Below are 16,705 nucleotides of genomic sequence, written 5' to 3' on the forward strand. Positions count from 1 at the left end.
TGTTCAAAGTCCCCTCTATTCCATCGCCGAGACTAACTCACGGCGTCCCGCGTAGTCTCACGGTATTCTCGTGGCGTCCCACGTGACTTGGCGGTGTTTCTTCGTGACTAGATGTTCATATGTGCCCGCATTGATGTTTTGATATATGCAGGTGAGCCTTTCGGAGCAATGGGTGTAACTGTCATACCTAGAGGCTCCGCTTTCTCTGCAATGTTGGGCCCTCTCCTCTTTGACAGGGCCAGGCGTGATGACATTTACACTGCCTGGTCCTGTCAATCAAATTCAGAGTGCATGGCAATTGCAGAGAGAGCAGAGCCTCAAGGAGTAACAATAACGCCCCCATTGCCCCTAGAGGCTGATTTGCATATAATAAAACATTTTTCTCAGCAATGCAGACACATATGACCATGGGACCAACACAGATGTCTGCAGCTGCCAAGCGCACATGTAACAGGTCAGCCAGTTCCATAGGTACAAATCTGCGGACAGATGCCCTTTAGGTTTTATCTGGTTGTGGATGGTTGGTAAATAGATCTTATTGTATTTGCATCCACTGGCAATCTTCTCTCTATGGGAGCTACCAGAGCCTCATGCAGAGTTGCCTGATAATACTGGTATATATATATTTGGATTTTGTTATATTTTCATTCTTCTTACTTGTGCTATACACACTATTGTTCTACAGGAGATCCAGACAAGACATTCACAGTCTCCCTGAAGCTTCCCAAGCAGAGTATCTACATAACGGCCAAGACAATGTTGATGAAATCAGTCAAGCAAGCTTTAAAGTTGACTCCCGCTCTGAATCAAAGCGCAGCTCGCCAATTTCTATTCGGTAACTGTCAAATTGATTTCATTTTCATGCAGATCAGACTATTTCTGAGAGCTCAGTGTTTGCAGCATCATACTTTGCTTAAGGGCTCATGCACACGAACGTATTTTCTTTCTGTGTCAGTTACATTTTTTTTTTGCGGACCGTATACGGAACTATTCATTTCAATGGATCCGCAAAAAAAAAACGTAAGTTACTCCTTGTGCATTCCGTTTCCGTATGTCTGTTCCGCCCAAAAATTGAACATATCCTATTATTGTCCGCATTATGGGGCCAGCTGTTCCCTTCCACAAATTACGGAATGCACACGGACTTTTGATTGAGCATTTAGAATTTTTTTTTGTAAATACTTTATTTTTATTTTCATTATTTTTAGCAAATTTAAAATACTTTTAAAATACAATCTGATAATGTTCATAAAATCGACATAGGGCTATTGTAGCCGTAAATAACAGTTACACACACAAAAAAAAAAAAGATGTACAGATATGTTGAAGAGGAGATCTCTTTTAGTTACAAACGTACATGCATTCTATCTATTAACATCAGATAACCTGAGTATATGAAACTGGGTTTGGCGTTGAGCATGGCACCATGGAACTTTATTAGCACCCTGTTTGGGATCCTACAGAATGCTGTTATTTCTGGCAGTCCCGTAGGGAATACAAGGAGAAGTGCCATATGCTCGATCTGCAGCTCCATTTAGATCTGGACCCAGTGGTCGAACCTCCACTTATCAGATAGTTATCCCTGAGGCCTCTTTCACACGACTGTATGGCTTTTTCAGTGTTTTGCGGTCCTTTTTTCACGGATCCGTTGTTCCGTTTTTTGTTTCCGTTGTATTTCCATTTCTGTTCCGTTTTTCCGTTCCATATGGCATATACAGTATACAGTAATTACATAGAAAAAATTGGGCTGGGCATAAAATTTTCAATAGATGGTTCCGCAAAAACGGAATGGATACGGAAGACATACGGATGCATTTCCGTATGTGTTCTATTTTTTTTTGCGGACCCATTGACTCTAATGGAGCCACGGAACGTGATTTGCGGGCAATAATAGGACATGTTCTATCTTTCAACGGAATGGAAAAACGGAATGCAAACAGAGTACATTCCGTTTTTTTTTTTTGCAGAACGATTGAAATGAATAGTTCCGTATACGGAACGCAAAAAAAGGCCTGTAAACGGGGGAAAAAAACGGTCGTGTGAACGAGGCTCTAGGCCTCCTGCACACGAACGTTGTGTGCATCCGTGGCCGTTGTGCCGTTTTCCGTTTTTTTTCACGGACCCATTGACTTTCAATGGGTCCGTGGAAAAATCGGAAGATGCACCGTTTGGCAGCCGCATCCGTGAGCCGTGTTTCCTGGCCGTGAAAAAAATATGACCTGTCCTATTTTTTTCACGGCCAACGGTTCACGGGCCCATTCAAGTCAATGGGTCCGTGAAAGAACACGGATGCACACAAGATTGGCATCCGTGTCCGTGATCCGTGGCCGTAGGTTAGTTTCATACAGACGGATCCGAAGATCCGTCTGCATAAAAGCTTTTTCAGAGCTGAGTTTTCACTTCGTGAAAACTCAGATCCGACAGTATATTCTAATACAGAAGCGTTCCCATGGTGATGGGACGCTTCTAGTTAGAATACACTACAAACTGTGTACAAGACTGCCTCCTGCTGCCTGGCAGCACCCGATCTCTTACAGGGGGATATGATAGTGCGGCACCTGAAGGGGTTAATTGTACTATCATATCCCCCTGTAAGAGATCAGGGCTGCCAGGCAGCAGGGGGCAGACCCCCCCCCCCTCCCCAGTTTGAATATCATTGTGCGGCCCCCCCCTCCCCTGTTGTTAACTCGTTGGTGGCCAGTGTGCGCACCCCCCTCCCTCCCTCCCTCTATTGTTTTAATACATTGGGGCCAGTGTGCGCGCGCCCCCAACCCCCCCCCTCCCTCCCTCTATTGTTTTAATACATTGGGGCCAGTGTGCGCACCCCCCAACCCCCCCCCCCTCCCTCCCTCTATTGTAATAATAGCATTGGGGCCAGTGTGCGCACCCCCCCCCCCCCGATCATCGGTGGCAGCGGAGTAGAAGATTTTCATACTTACCTGGCTGCTGGCTGCTGCGATGTCTGCGTCCGGCCGGGAGCTCCTCCTACTGGTAAGTGACAGCAATGCGCCGCACAGACCTGTCACTTACCAGTAGGAGGAGCTCCCGGCCGGACACAGAGATCGCAGCAGCCAGCAGCCAGGTAAGTATGAATCTTCTACTCCGCTGCCACCGATGATGGGGGGGGGGGGGGCACACTGGCCCCAATGCTATTATTACAATAGAGGGAGGGAGGGGGGGGGGGGGGTTGGGGGGGCGCGCACACTGGCCCCAATGCTATTATTACAATAGAGGGAGGGAGGGGGGGGGGTGGGGGGGCGCGCACACTGGCCCCAATGCTATTATTACAATAGAGGGAGGGAGGGGGGTGCGCACACTGGCCACCAACGAGTTAACAATAGGGGAGGGGGGGGCCCACTGGCCACCAATGAGTTAAAAACAGGGGGGGGGGGGGGTCTGCCCCCTGCTGCCTGGCAGCACCTGCCAGGCAGCAGGGGGCAGTCATGTACACAGTTTTTTTGTATATTCTAACCTGAAGCGTCTCCATCACCATGGGAACGCCTCTGTGTTAGAATATACTGTCGGAAATAAGTTTCACGATGTAGCTCATATCCGACAGTATATTCTAACATAGAGGCGTTCCCATGGTGATGGGGACGCTACAAGTTAAAATATACCATCGGATTGGAGAAAACTCCAATCCGATGGTATAACAGAACTCCAGACTTTACATTGAAAGTCAATGGGGACGGATCCGTTTGAAATGGCACCATATTGTGTCAACATCAAACGGATCCGTCCCCATTGACTTGCATTGTAATTCAGGACGGATCCGTTTGGCTCCGCACGGCCAGGCGGACACCAAAATGACTTTTTTTTCATGTCCGTGGATCCTCCAAAAATCAAGGAAGACCCACGGACGGAAAAACGGTCACGGATCACGGACCTATGGACCCCGTTTTTGCGGACCGTGTAAAAAAACGTTCGTGTGCAGGAGGCCTTATCCTGTGGATATGAGTTAACTTTAAAACTTGGCAGAACCTCTGTTAGGAAATTCACTTTGAAACCAGGCACAATAGCTTGTAGGGCTAGCTCAGCTGAATGTAATGATTCCTTTCCCTTAGGCCCCTTTCACACGAGCGTGATGGATTAAGTCGTGATGCGGTCAGTTAAAAATGCGAGATTTTGCAAGCAAGTTCATCAATGTGCTTTGATGCATTTTTCACGCGCATGATAAAAAAACGGAAGGTTTACCAACATTTCTTAGCAACCATTAGTGAAAAACGCATTGCACCTGCACCTGTCGGATTACAATGCGTTTTTCATGCAGCCCCATCCACTTCTATGGGCCAAGGCTGCGTGAAAAATGCAGAATATAGAACATCCTGAGACTTTCACGCAACGTACAAGTGATGTGTGAAAAACAACACTCATGTACACAGTCCCATTGAAATGAATGGGTCAGGATTCAGTGCGGATGCTATGCGTTCACGTCACGCATTGCACCCACGCGGAAAACTCGCTCGTGTGAAAAGGGCTTTAGTGATCTGTTGCTTTAGGCCCCTTTCACACCAGCGAGTTTTCCGCACTCGTGCAATGCGTGACGTGAACACATTGCACCCGCACTGAATCCTGACCCATTCATTTCAATGGATCTGTGTACATGAGCGTTGTTTTCCACGCATCACTTGTGCGTTGCGTGAAAGTCTCAACATGTTCTATATTCTGCGTTTTTCACGCAGCCTTGGCCCCATAGAAGTGGATGGGGCTGCGTGAAAAACCCATTGTAATCCGGAAGCAAGTGCAGGTGCAATGCGTTTTTTTTTTCACGCATCAGTTCTGCGTTGTGTGAAAAACGCGGCATGTTCTATATTCTGCGTTTTTCAAGCAACCCTGGCCCCATAGAAGTAAATGGGGCTTCAGTGAAAAACGCATTGCATCCGGAAGCATTGCACCTCCTGGTTCCTCTGCCAGCCTCTCCCTTACCTTCTTGAATGACAGGTCCAGGCGATATATCTATGTAAGAACGTAGTCTTGTCAATCAAGAAGGAGAGGGAGGGGAAGGCAGAGAAAGCAGAAGGAGCAAGGGTGCACAGAGTGCGTTGGACTCGCCCTCAGTGCACTTAACTGCTCATTTGCATATGGATTAAAAGTACCTTTTGTGCAGAATGAAGCAATGGATTGCAGAGTGAAAGGTATCTTTGCATACAGCTGAGCTAGTCCTACAAGGCAGTGTGCCTGGTTTATCAGGTGACAGAGAGTCCCTTAAAGAATTCCACATGTGGAATATTGCAATCCTAGGGTGCAGAAAAACTCTTCTACAACGCCCATATAAAAGCCTGATTGATTTTTAACATTCAATAGAAGACTGGGCACACCACAAGATATTAGGCCACAAGATTTAATTAGTTTAAAACAATTCAAGACATCAATTAAAAACAGTAATTCTAAAAATATTTAGGACAATAAAACAAGAATGGATAAAAGTAAATATTAGGAACAGGGTCAATCTTTAAAAATACACGTTATACAAATAGATCTATCAGTGTGCTGAGGATCCGGAAGAAAAATGGTGATAAAATCGGCTGAGGGTAAGCACGACTTTAAAGGACACTCAGTCACCGGTAGTAAAAAATCAAAAATCCTTAACAGCCGACTAGTAGCGGCACAGTAGTGGGTATCAAGGTAGCTAGATCTCTTTGACCAGGGTAGATGCAGGGTAGATCTCTTTTTTACTACCAGTGACTGAGTGTCCTTTAAAGTCGTGCTTACCCTCAGCCGATTTTATCACCATTTTTCTTCCGGATCCTCAGCACACTGATAGATCTATTTGTATAACGTGTATTTTTAAAGATTGACCCTGTTCCTAATATTTACTTTTATCCATTCTTGTTTTATTGTCCTAAATATTTTTAGAATTACTGTTTTTAATTGATGTCTTGAATTGTTTTAAACTAATTAAATCTTGTGGCCTAATATCTTGTGGTGTGCCCAGTCTTCTATTGATTGTTGTAATATTATCCTGAGTAGTGGGGTGATACTACTCGACTGTGGGCACCCCGGTTGGTGATCACATAGACTTGTGCGTTTGACTACCTCTTATCTTGACTGATTTTTAACATTGTTGTTTGTGTGTATAGGATATTTTATAGGTTCTTTTTCATAATTTCAGTGAAAGTGTCCATTCCTTAGACCCAGCTGGCAGTATCAATTCACAAACAGCCACTCAAAGCAACAGTTCCTGGACCAGCACAAGTGCTGTGGTGCATCACAATTCTCCCACCCCAAGTAGACGCAGTGTAGGCTCCAACTACAGCCTCACGGTGAGTGTTCTGTCTGACTGTAAGACCACATCATATTTTCATATTTACACCTATACACTTCAGCATTAGGGGTCATTTATTAGGACCGGCATTGTAGACACCAGTCTTACTAAGCCCCTGCGGTGGCGGTGGATCCGTCAAAGTTATGTAGAGGCGCCTGCTTCCTTGCTGACTTACATTTAGACCATTTTCTATTCCCGAAACAGGCTTAGAAAATAGTAAGTGAGATGGGCCTGCCGGACCTTCCCTGCCTACGCCATAACCACTTTTTTAGACCTGGCGTGAGCTGGGAAAAATCACAGATTGCGGCGCAAAAAAAACCTTACGCCGCAATCTGCTCCAGAAATACGCCTAATATAGGCGTATTTCTGATTGTAAATGACCCCCATTGTTTTTATTTAAATGGACACTCTTTAGGCTGAGCTCAGATGTTGCGGGCATGCCAGGGCCGAGGTGTGACTAAAACCACGCCGACATATAGGTAGGAGCATTTTTTTTAGATTAACTGCACTGCTATTAACAATGAAGCTGCATATAGCCGCTGTCAATTTAAAAACTGCACTGATCTGCAGGTTGCCATGGTTTGAAACACATTTTGTGTCTGCAGACGACTCCGATATCTTCATCTAATTTGGATATGTTCTTTCTTACCTTTCCTCTTGGCTTAAAATATCCTAGGATGAATGGTGGGAGATGACCAGCTGTTAAAAAAAAAAAACTGAACATGATTTTGGAATACTTTGTCAGGAAATGTCTCTCCTATATGTGTCTGTCTGTGGACATCTAGTGGTTGTGATGGGAATTGCAGTCTTTCAAGTGTTTTGCTAGCATGTCATGATATTGTATTGAATTAGTTTCATGAGAAATTGAAGAACTTAAAGGATAACTGTCACACTTAGACCCTAATTTCAATTTTCATATATGTAGTTACTAATAACATGATATTCCAGAATCAGTTACTATTAGACTGACTTACTCCATATTTAATAAGATTCAGCCCTTAGCAACCAGTCTGCATAAAACTGCAATTTCACTATTCAGTTAAGATGGCCGCCACTGCCTTCCCCCTGAGGCTAATCCCGCCTGCCCTCACTAGCCAGTAACAATAGCCCCCCCAAAAGTGTCAGTAACCAGAGCCCTCCCCCTAAAGGGTTAATCTCCTGCAGCACAAAGGGGTCCTCTTACCCAGGCCCGTCGCTAACAGACAGGCAAAACAAGCAATTGCTTGGGGCCCCGAGCTGGCCCGGGGCCCCAAGCAGAGCCGGTGCTTGTTTTGCTTCCTTTAAGGCTGCAGCCGCCTGAGCGCTCTATAGAGAGCCTCAGGCGGCTGCAGCACTCCTGGTAACCTCCCGAGAGTCCAGAGTTCCTCCTCTGCTAGCCTGTACTGACTTCTGCTCTGTAGCGTGGCCGAGCTCTCCTCCTCTACCTCCTGGCTGTCACTCAGTCCGGCCGGGTACCGCGCAGTACAGGAACAGGGGATTCAGTTTCCTGTTTCCGGCCGGACTGACAGGAAGTGTACACTGAGTGAGTGCTCTCTTCCTTTTAGTCCAGCCGCGGCCGGGAACAGGAAACTGAGTCTCCTGACCTGTACCACGCGGTTTCCGGGCGGACTGAGCGACAGCCAGGAGGTAGAGAAGGACACAGGTTTGTAAGAACTGAAAAATGTTAGTGTATGTTGGATTTAGTTATTGTGCACTTTTTAAATGTATATTGAATTGTATGGTACAAAGTGGTGTTTTTTGCAAATGTTCATTTGTTGAAAATGTTCAAATTTCATGCACATTAAATGCAACAACAGTATTTGCACTGTAAACCTTTTTTATTTATATAAAGTGTGGGTGAACTTAAACTGTATGGCTATACTCTGGTTCCTGTAGGTTTTGCGTGCATAAGGTGGGGAGGGCGTGGGGGGGGGGGCCTCCATGTCCATTTTGCTTGGGGCCCCCAAATTCCTTCAAACGGCCCTGCTCTTACCACATGTTGCTTTCATTTATACACTGAGCAGATGGCAGATCTCCATTCCCTGGTGTGCGCTGCTCCGACTCTGCATTGTCCCAGTCTGCTGAGTGAGGGAGCGTCTGCCAAGCGCAGGGACAGGGAGAAGTGCACACAGCCCAGGCACTGTTATCAGCTGCTGGGGAGGACCTGGCTTTAATCATTTACTTACAGTCCCTGGCTGTCAGTAATCAGACCTTGCAGACTGCGTGTTTCTGCGTCCTCCGTCCTTCAACACATAGACGGACCCTGCATAGCAACCTGATTTTAAGCACAGGTAAAAGTAGGCAGTACAGGGAACTAAACTGTGGAATTAAGGGGTAACTGAGTACACAGTGAAAAGTTGAAATAGGGCCACCAAGGTGATATTAATCACCACAATCCAATACTCCCCCAAAAAATATATGACAGTTATACTTTAACCAAATTCGAGCTAAGGAAGGGTGGACACATCTGTCATATTAGGGCATGTGTAGCTAATAGAAGTAAGTGATGCCTTTTGCTTCATTTAGCATTTACTGGACATACACTCTCTCATTACCTCATTGGCCTACGATGGTGATTCAAATATCTCTTTATCAGAGTCAGAGCTCAGTTTCTCTGCTCTGAATCTCCTTAATAGATGCAGAATGAAATGTTAAAATTCTGGCTGCGTGTAGCTGCCACTAGGTGGAGTTTGATGTGTGCTGTCTTATTATTGAATCTAATGTATATGTTGCAAGGAAAGTAGGAAATTCAAGCATTCTATAAAATTAGATAATATAATTGAATTTAATATTTTAAGCTAAGTATGAAATAATGTTATTTAATTCTGACGTGCATGTGCTTCACTGGTTCTAACTATATGTAATGAACTTTAACTATCTGTACAACAAAACCTAACCCTAAGGTAGGCAGGTGCCATGGTTAGTGTCGCTAATTGGTGTATCAATATACACTCTTTGCTGTAAAAGCAGTTCAACTATAGAACTCTCTGCCATAGGCCATGTTAAACATCTGCGTTGGAGGCTCTAATCTGGGCTTCCGTTGCAGAATCTGACTTTTTTCCATCAAAAAGCAAACACCCATATTGACCCCATTATGGTCAATATGGTCGGTCGGCTCCATTCATGTCAGTTACGTGCTAGATCCAGGACTTCCGTTATTTTTGTTCCCCTAACGGAGCAGAACAACAGAAACGAGAATCGCTGCTGTGAACGTGCCCATGGTATGTTGTGATGACTGATTTATCAAACAAGTTCAAAAAGGGCCTGAATGTCTTTCTTGAAAGTAATAATAAGTAATAAAAAGTTAGGCTAGTCTCACAGCTGTAGCAGAGGCCCCGGCAGGACTGTTACAGTAGGGAGCGGCCTTCCAGAGTTCTTTCCGCTGATTCCCGGCATTCTCTGCCGGAAGTGCAGGCAGGATCACTTGGCTACCCATGTGAAACTAGGCTTATGGGTACTAGAGTTCTAGAGATGGTATGCTGATCCATGGATTTATTCTGATTGCCAAATCTGGAGTCGGGATGTCATCTCTCTTAATATAGAGCACTTTGCATGCCCCGATAGGCTATTTTGATTTCTTCTGGACCAACACAGTAGGATTATAGGTTGGACTTGATGGAGCTATGTCTCTTTGCAACCTTACCAAGTATGTATCTATGAATATAATGTCCATAATTAGCTATCCACACTAATTAGGACACTATCAATGCCAAATACGGACAGTATCCACTGTGCCACCAGGGACGGATTGGCCATAGACCCTACAGGGAAATTTCCCGGCGGGCCGATGCCCAAGGAGCCACACAAGCTCTCCTGATGGCCGCAGGCCAGGTACATAATGATTTGATGCTCAACGGCTGCAGTTGCCCTCCTGAACTCAACTGTATTACATCTTCAGGACGGTGATACAGTTGAATACTGTGGAGAGGGCAGCAGTATTTTGTGCTGCACTGTGGTATTTGATTCTGCTGGGGTAGTACTTTGTGCTGCACTATTGTATTGCAGGCCCTGTCTACTTCTGTTGTCCCTGCCTACTTCTGTTGTCCCTGCCTACTTATGTTCCCCCATCTTCTATCCGTTTAGTCCTGCCTACAACATAGGACCACTTTTAGTTTTTTTCCAGGGCCACTTTAAGTTCTCAATTCGCCCTTGTGTGCCACCATACCTTAGGGTTAGTGTTTATTGTTTGGAAACTTAAGGGGTCATTTATTAAGACCGGTGTTTTAGACACTGGTCTTAATAACCCCTGCGCTTTTGAGGTACTGGCCTCTATATAACTTCAGGGCATCCACCACTGGTCTAAATCTACGCCAGCTTCCTTGCTGGCATAGATTTAGAACATTTTCTACACCTAAAACAGGCACAGAAAATGATAAATGAGACAGGCCTCGTGGTTCAGTCCCTTCCCCGCCGACATCACACCCTCTTTTATTGACCAGGCATGAAAGGGGAAAAGTCACAGATTGCGGCGCAAATTACATTTATGCCGCAATCTTCTACAGATATATGCCAGAAAACTGGCTTATTTCAGTTGATAAATGACCCACAAAAAAGTTTATTTGTTATGGTAAACATAGAGTTAAAGTTGGCTCCTCTCTGTTGTCATTACATTTTTAATTATTTGGTTTTCACGAGTTTCAATTTGTTATTAAATCAGAATATGTTAATTTAATTTAAATCTCAGATACCAGATGTGCACGTGTGAGAAAAGTGCCTAAGAAATGTCATTCAATTTTACGGCAATATGTGGAAGACTTTGAATGAATCGCGCAGGGCAAAGGCATTTACAGAAGATCCGGTACCAGGCTCTCCATAGGGCTGCCAGGCGGAGACTTCCGTCCAGCAGTGAGCCTGGGGACGTCACCGCCACTGATGAGCGGGATTTAGCGCTGCCCTAGACTGTAAAACGGCTAGGGCAGCACTAAAGCCAGCCCATCAGAGCTGGTGATGTCACCAAACACACTGCCTCTGCCCAACAGTGTGTTCTTGTAAACAAAATAGCCCATGCCCTGAGCGATTCAGTGCAGGGCAAGGGAGAGCATCGGAGCATGTCAAGTTCGCCACCCACACCACAACCACTTTTTTAGACCTGTCATGAGCGGGGAAAAGTTGCAGACTTTGCGTCGTTATCTGTCCCAGAAATACGCCTAATATAGGTGTATTTCTGATTGTAAATGACCCCCATAATGTCGGAATGAAATTACCTTCTTTCATATGTTGCATAAAACATGTGCGCTATTCTTTAAAATTTCTGGATTTCCTACTTCGCCTGTAACCCACAGTATCCAGTAAGCTTTCATTAGATGTGGTTGTCTGCACCCAGAATTTTAACTCTGTGTATACGAAGGAGATTTGAAGCTCTGTATTAGAAAAATTAAACTGACTTAAATATCCAAAGAAAAGTGCTTTTACTTACATTTTTTTATTTTCAGCATTCAATAGGAAGTGCAATGAAAATAAGCTCTAGTATACCTGAGGACATAGCAAAGAGACATAAAAGACGTGGTTCTGGCACTCCATCGTTGACCTTATCTCGAGTATCTATAGGATCTGGTATGTATGTCATCTGTTATATGGATAATGGTATACACCCTTTTGGAAATATATGAAATGAATGTCAAGAGTCCTTTGGTTTTTAGTTTTAGCTCATATTCCCATATAAATATTTATCTGTCCATATTGACCTTTGTTTGTATGTGGATGATCTAGGAACCCTTCCAACCATTGGTTTTGCCACCATGTGACAATAGCAAAGACAGGTGCACTCTGCGGTCTTACTAAACCCTCAAACTGATTTTAAAATTGAGAGATTAGCCAACATGTCCTATGGTGTAGGACATGTCTGAGCCCGAGCACCGCGCCAAGGTTTCTCAAGTAGCTTGGGACCTAACACTCACCTACCTGTGCTGTATGGGAAATACCAGGGGCCAGTGGGCAAATTACAGGAGCATGAGGTCCGACTCACAAACAGCTCACCAGTTACCTCCAGCATGTAACCATGCTAGCAATGGGAGGAGGGAGGAGTCTGCGAGTCCCACTCAAGACTGGCTGTTATGGCATAGGCCTTACAGGTGCACCTAAATGTAGCCTGTGGATGGAAAACAGGCACATTTAAATTGGAGTTTATACACCTCCAGGCATCTCTATATATACAAACTGAAAAGAATGGCGTAGTATTAAACAGGCAGGAAGTGCTCAAACCCGTGGGTTTGAGCACTTCCTGCCTGTTTGATACCACGCCATTCTTTGCCACCATGTGCCCTGCACAACATGCCAATATTAAAGAAACCGTAAATGCTGAATTGTACCAAACACTTCTGAAGGAGAGTATATGGTAATTTCTCCACAAGCTGAAAATAGGGTGCGCATAGGCGTGAAAATAGGGTGCACATCAAGATTTTGATCTAAAGCCCAAAACCAATTCTACATCTCAATAGTTACAAAGATGATGGGGTTTCTCATCTGTAAAATAGGTTTTTATGGGTTGAAATTTTTAAAAAGAAAAATACTATAGGATTTTTTGTAGAAATTATTGTGGAAATGCTGTGGATCTGCTGTCCTCTACATTGCACATGATGAGATATGTGGCAGAAAATCGCAACATGAATTGACAATTCCAATTTAAAATCCTCAAGTCATGTGTAGTTTTTGTTGCTCAAATTTTTTGCATTGTTTGGGTGAGATTTGTTAAATCTCATCCGCTTTGCTGCTACTAAGAATACTGCAGATTTTCTGCATGCATTTCATTGCAAAAAAAATTGCATTGTTTACAGTACGTTATCGATATTAGATTGTTGGTGGCTCCAACACCTGCACCCCCACCGATCTGCTATTCTTGGCAGTCACTGGTGTTGGAAACAACACAATGGTCAGAGCTGAAAACTGAAAATTCAACCCGCCCCGCTATGTAGTGGCCATGCTGCTTCTTTTTTCCACGCTTTTTTTTTCCACGTGTAAGGCTAGTTTCCGTGCTGCCGTGCGCAAACATGTCGAGGCACGGCCGGAATAAAACTACGACATGTGCGTGCACTAGCGGCAGCATGGATCTGGCAGGCTGTTCACCCGCCGGAACAGCCTGCTGGAGAAGGCTGCCACTAATGTGAAACTAGCCTAAAAAAAGTGCGGCTTCCCAATGAAATGAATAGAGGCAGAAACACACCAAAATCAGCACCAAAAAACTCTGTGTGAACTGGCCCAAAGTGTAACTGACATTTTTTTTAATGTGTAAAGCCAGTGATCACAAATGTTTCTCTAATATACTTTATTTATTGATTTTTTACATTTCTACATGAAAACTTGCTTTAAAGTTTCCCCTTAGGCTATTTTCACTTTTGCGTCACAGCTCTCCGGTACACTGTTCCAGGAAACTGTTCCAGAATGCTAAAATCAGTCGGACAAAAACTGTTTCTGGGTAGCGGCCTGATCTCTATTGGACCCCATTATAGTCAATGGGGCCGGCGGGCATTCTGGTAACATCCGGCAATGCCGGATCTGGAGAACTGTGCCGCAAATGTGAAAGTAGCCTCATCAGCACTCTTAATGAACATTGCTAAGCCATATCCGCCTTCACAGTACAGGATAGTGCTGACTGTGAAGTCACTTGGCTTACTTTTACCCTCAGTACTGCCGAATGAACATCTGTACTGTATACTGTATATAAATACTCTGCCCTCCTCTCTCCTTCTGTATCCCCGGTGCATGGAATAACTAACCAGCCACTGCTGGTGAAGCAGGAGAGATCAGGCAGTCAGCACTGCTATTGAGAAGGAGGAGACACATAGAGAAGCTGGTTCAGCTGTTTTTTTTTAAGTGTTCCTATGACTTTCAATTTTTAATTTACATAGGTCCAAAATTCTGTGTTGGTTAATTTCATATGATATGTTTACAGGCATTGGAGCTTTTGATACTCAGCTCCAAGCCACCTGCTTCCTTCACACAACCCTTGAGAAAAATAAAATTCTGGCTGCTTACAGTAGCCACCAGGGAGATGCATACAGATATATGCAGCTGATGCTAAAATTAGTAATAAATCTTCTATGTTTTCATGGCTTCCCCCCAATGGGACGAACAGCCATCCAAAATGATATTTAAATAGGCAATGTTATGCACTTTCTGAAACTTTGCATGAATAATTTATGCAAATGAATACAAATAATATATTGTCACCCCCAGTTCGCTGCTAAAATCTGTCTTGAGAGACAGGACAGATTATCAGCTTACTAAGGGATCAGTGTTAATTCTGTCTATAAAGGTCTATGGAGATAGTCAGGGAGGAGAAAGAGTGAGCTGCTGGAGCGAGACACAGACACACAGAGATTCTGCTGCTCTAGCAAGTGTCCTATCTTACCCCAGTGCTGAATTCACAGCTAGACTGCTCAGTACTACTTTATAATGTCATTCATGCTGCAGAGGGTGTGCTGCAGAAAAACAGGAGCAGGATCTCCTGTTCTCTCTGTGTGCTGTGTATGGGAGACATCAAAGCAGCTAGTCACCACTTACTAGCTCAGAAAGAGCTACCAGTCACAGTGCCAGCGGTCTCAGCACCATCAGTCAGTGCCTACTAATGTTTATGCACTACTGTTCTAGCGCCCGTTATTGTAACGGGCTTAATGTCTAGTACATCACATAAAAGCACATTGTCACGGAAGGTTTACAGGATACAAGACAATACAAAATGAATATATGACTCACTGGATCCAAAACTAAGGAACAAAAGGGAGACCCCTGCATAAGACCTGGCACTCTCCCTGACTGCTCAGCCTATGCGAAGGTCCCAATGGTAGATGATCGCATATCCTCGTACCTCGACTGTATAACACCTGAACACCCTATAATAGTGAGGGGACACGACCACCGGCTCCCTACACTAGACACGGAGGGAGTCAGGGTCACCTGGGATCCAGCAAACATAAAATCACAAATGAATGTAACACTTATCTTGTAGAAGAGTGGGAAATAGGATCAGCATGCACACACACTCCAGGAAGTTGTATAAGCCGCACACTAATGCATTATGGGGAGGAATTTAAAGGGATGCAATCAGTCCAACTACAAGACAGCTGAGAGAGGCTAACGAGATGAGGAACTGAAAACCAACACAAAGAAAGCTCAAGGAGGAGGTTCTGAAAGGCATCAGAGCTTCTCAGATGTCTGGTTGTGACAGTAGCCCTCCCTCTACGAGTGGACTCCGGACACTCAGAGCCCACCTTCTCAGGATGGGACCTATGGAAAGCCCTGATGAGACGAGTGGCCTTAATGTCCGTCACTGGGACCCACATCCTCTCCTCAGGACCATAACCCTCCCAATGAACGAGGTACTGGAGAGAACCGCGGACAACACGAGAATCCACAATCCTAGAGACCTGAAATTCAAGATTCCCATCAACCATAATCGGAGGAGGAGGCAAAGGCGAGGGTACAATGGGTTGAACATAAGGTTTTAATAAGGACTTATGAAAAACATTATGGATCTTCCAAGTCTGAGGAAGATCAAGACGGTAGGCAACAGGATTGATGACAGACAGGATTTTGTAAGGCCCAATAAACTTAGGACCCAACTTCCAGGAGGGAACCTTCAATTTGATATTCTTGGTAGACAACCACACCAGATCACCAACATTCAGGTCCGGACCAGGCACACGTCTCTTATCTGCCACACGCTTATATCTCTGACTCATGCTCTTTAGATTATCCTGACTCTTTTGCCAAATCGATGACAAAGATGAGGAGAATCTGTCCTCATCAGGTAAACCAGAAGAACCCCCTCCCGAGAATGTCCCAAACTGCGGATGAAACCCATATGCACCAAAAAATGGTGACTTATCAGAGGACTCCTGACGATGGTTATTTAAAGCAAACTCAGCAAGGGAGAGAAAAGAACACCAATCCTCCTGATTCTCCGCCACAAAACAGCGCAGATATGTCTCCAGATTCTGATTGACGCGCTCTGTCTGGCCATTCGACTGCGGGTGGAAAGCAGAAGAGAATGACAACCGAACCCCCAAGCGAGAACAGAAAGCTTTCCAGAATCTGGAAACAAACTGCGTGCCCCTATCAGAGACTATGTCTGAAGGAATACCATGCAATTTGACAATGTGATCAATAAATGCCTGTGCCAGCGTCTTAGCATTGGGCAAACCAGGAAAAGGGATGAAATGCACCATTTTGCTAAAACGGTCCACCACCACCAGAATCACAGTCTTCCCCGAGGAACGAGGCAGGTCCGTTATGAAGTCCATGGACAGATGTGTCTAAGGACAGGAAGGAATGGGTAAGGGAAGGAGAGGACCTGATGGCCGTGAATGAGGGACTTTGGCACGAGCGCAAGTCTCGCAAGCAGACACAAAACCCTCAACCGAAGCGCAGGCCACCAGAATCTCCGAGCGATGAGATCCACTGTGGCTCTTTCCCCCGGGTGCCCAGCAAGGACAGTATCGTGGTGTTCCTTAAAAATCTTGTGTC

At 44.8% G+C, this 16,705-nt stretch overlaps 1 protein-coding gene across 2 annotated transcripts in view; it reads left to right on the forward strand.

Moving 5' to 3' along the window:
• Positions 1–16,705, forward strand: part of SYTL5 (synaptotagmin like 5) — a 237,780-nt gene that overhangs the window by 164,679 nt on the left and 56,396 nt on the right. For both annotated transcript variants that reach the window (XM_044286622.1, XM_044286621.1), the window contains exons 8-10: positions 686–835; positions 6,113–6,263; positions 11,677–11,797. In XM_044286622.1, the coding sequence (XP_044142557.1) occupies positions 686–835; positions 6,113–6,263; positions 11,677–11,797 (422 nt within the window). The remainder of the gene's footprint in view (positions 1–685; positions 836–6,112; positions 6,264–11,676; positions 11,798–16,705) is intronic.

Source organism: Bufo gargarizans, chromosome 3, assembly GCF_014858855.1.
Source record: "Bufo gargarizans isolate SCDJY-AF-19 chromosome 3, ASM1485885v1, whole genome shotgun sequence".
Taxonomy (NCBI): domain Eukaryota; kingdom Metazoa; phylum Chordata; class Amphibia; order Anura; family Bufonidae; genus Bufo; species Bufo gargarizans.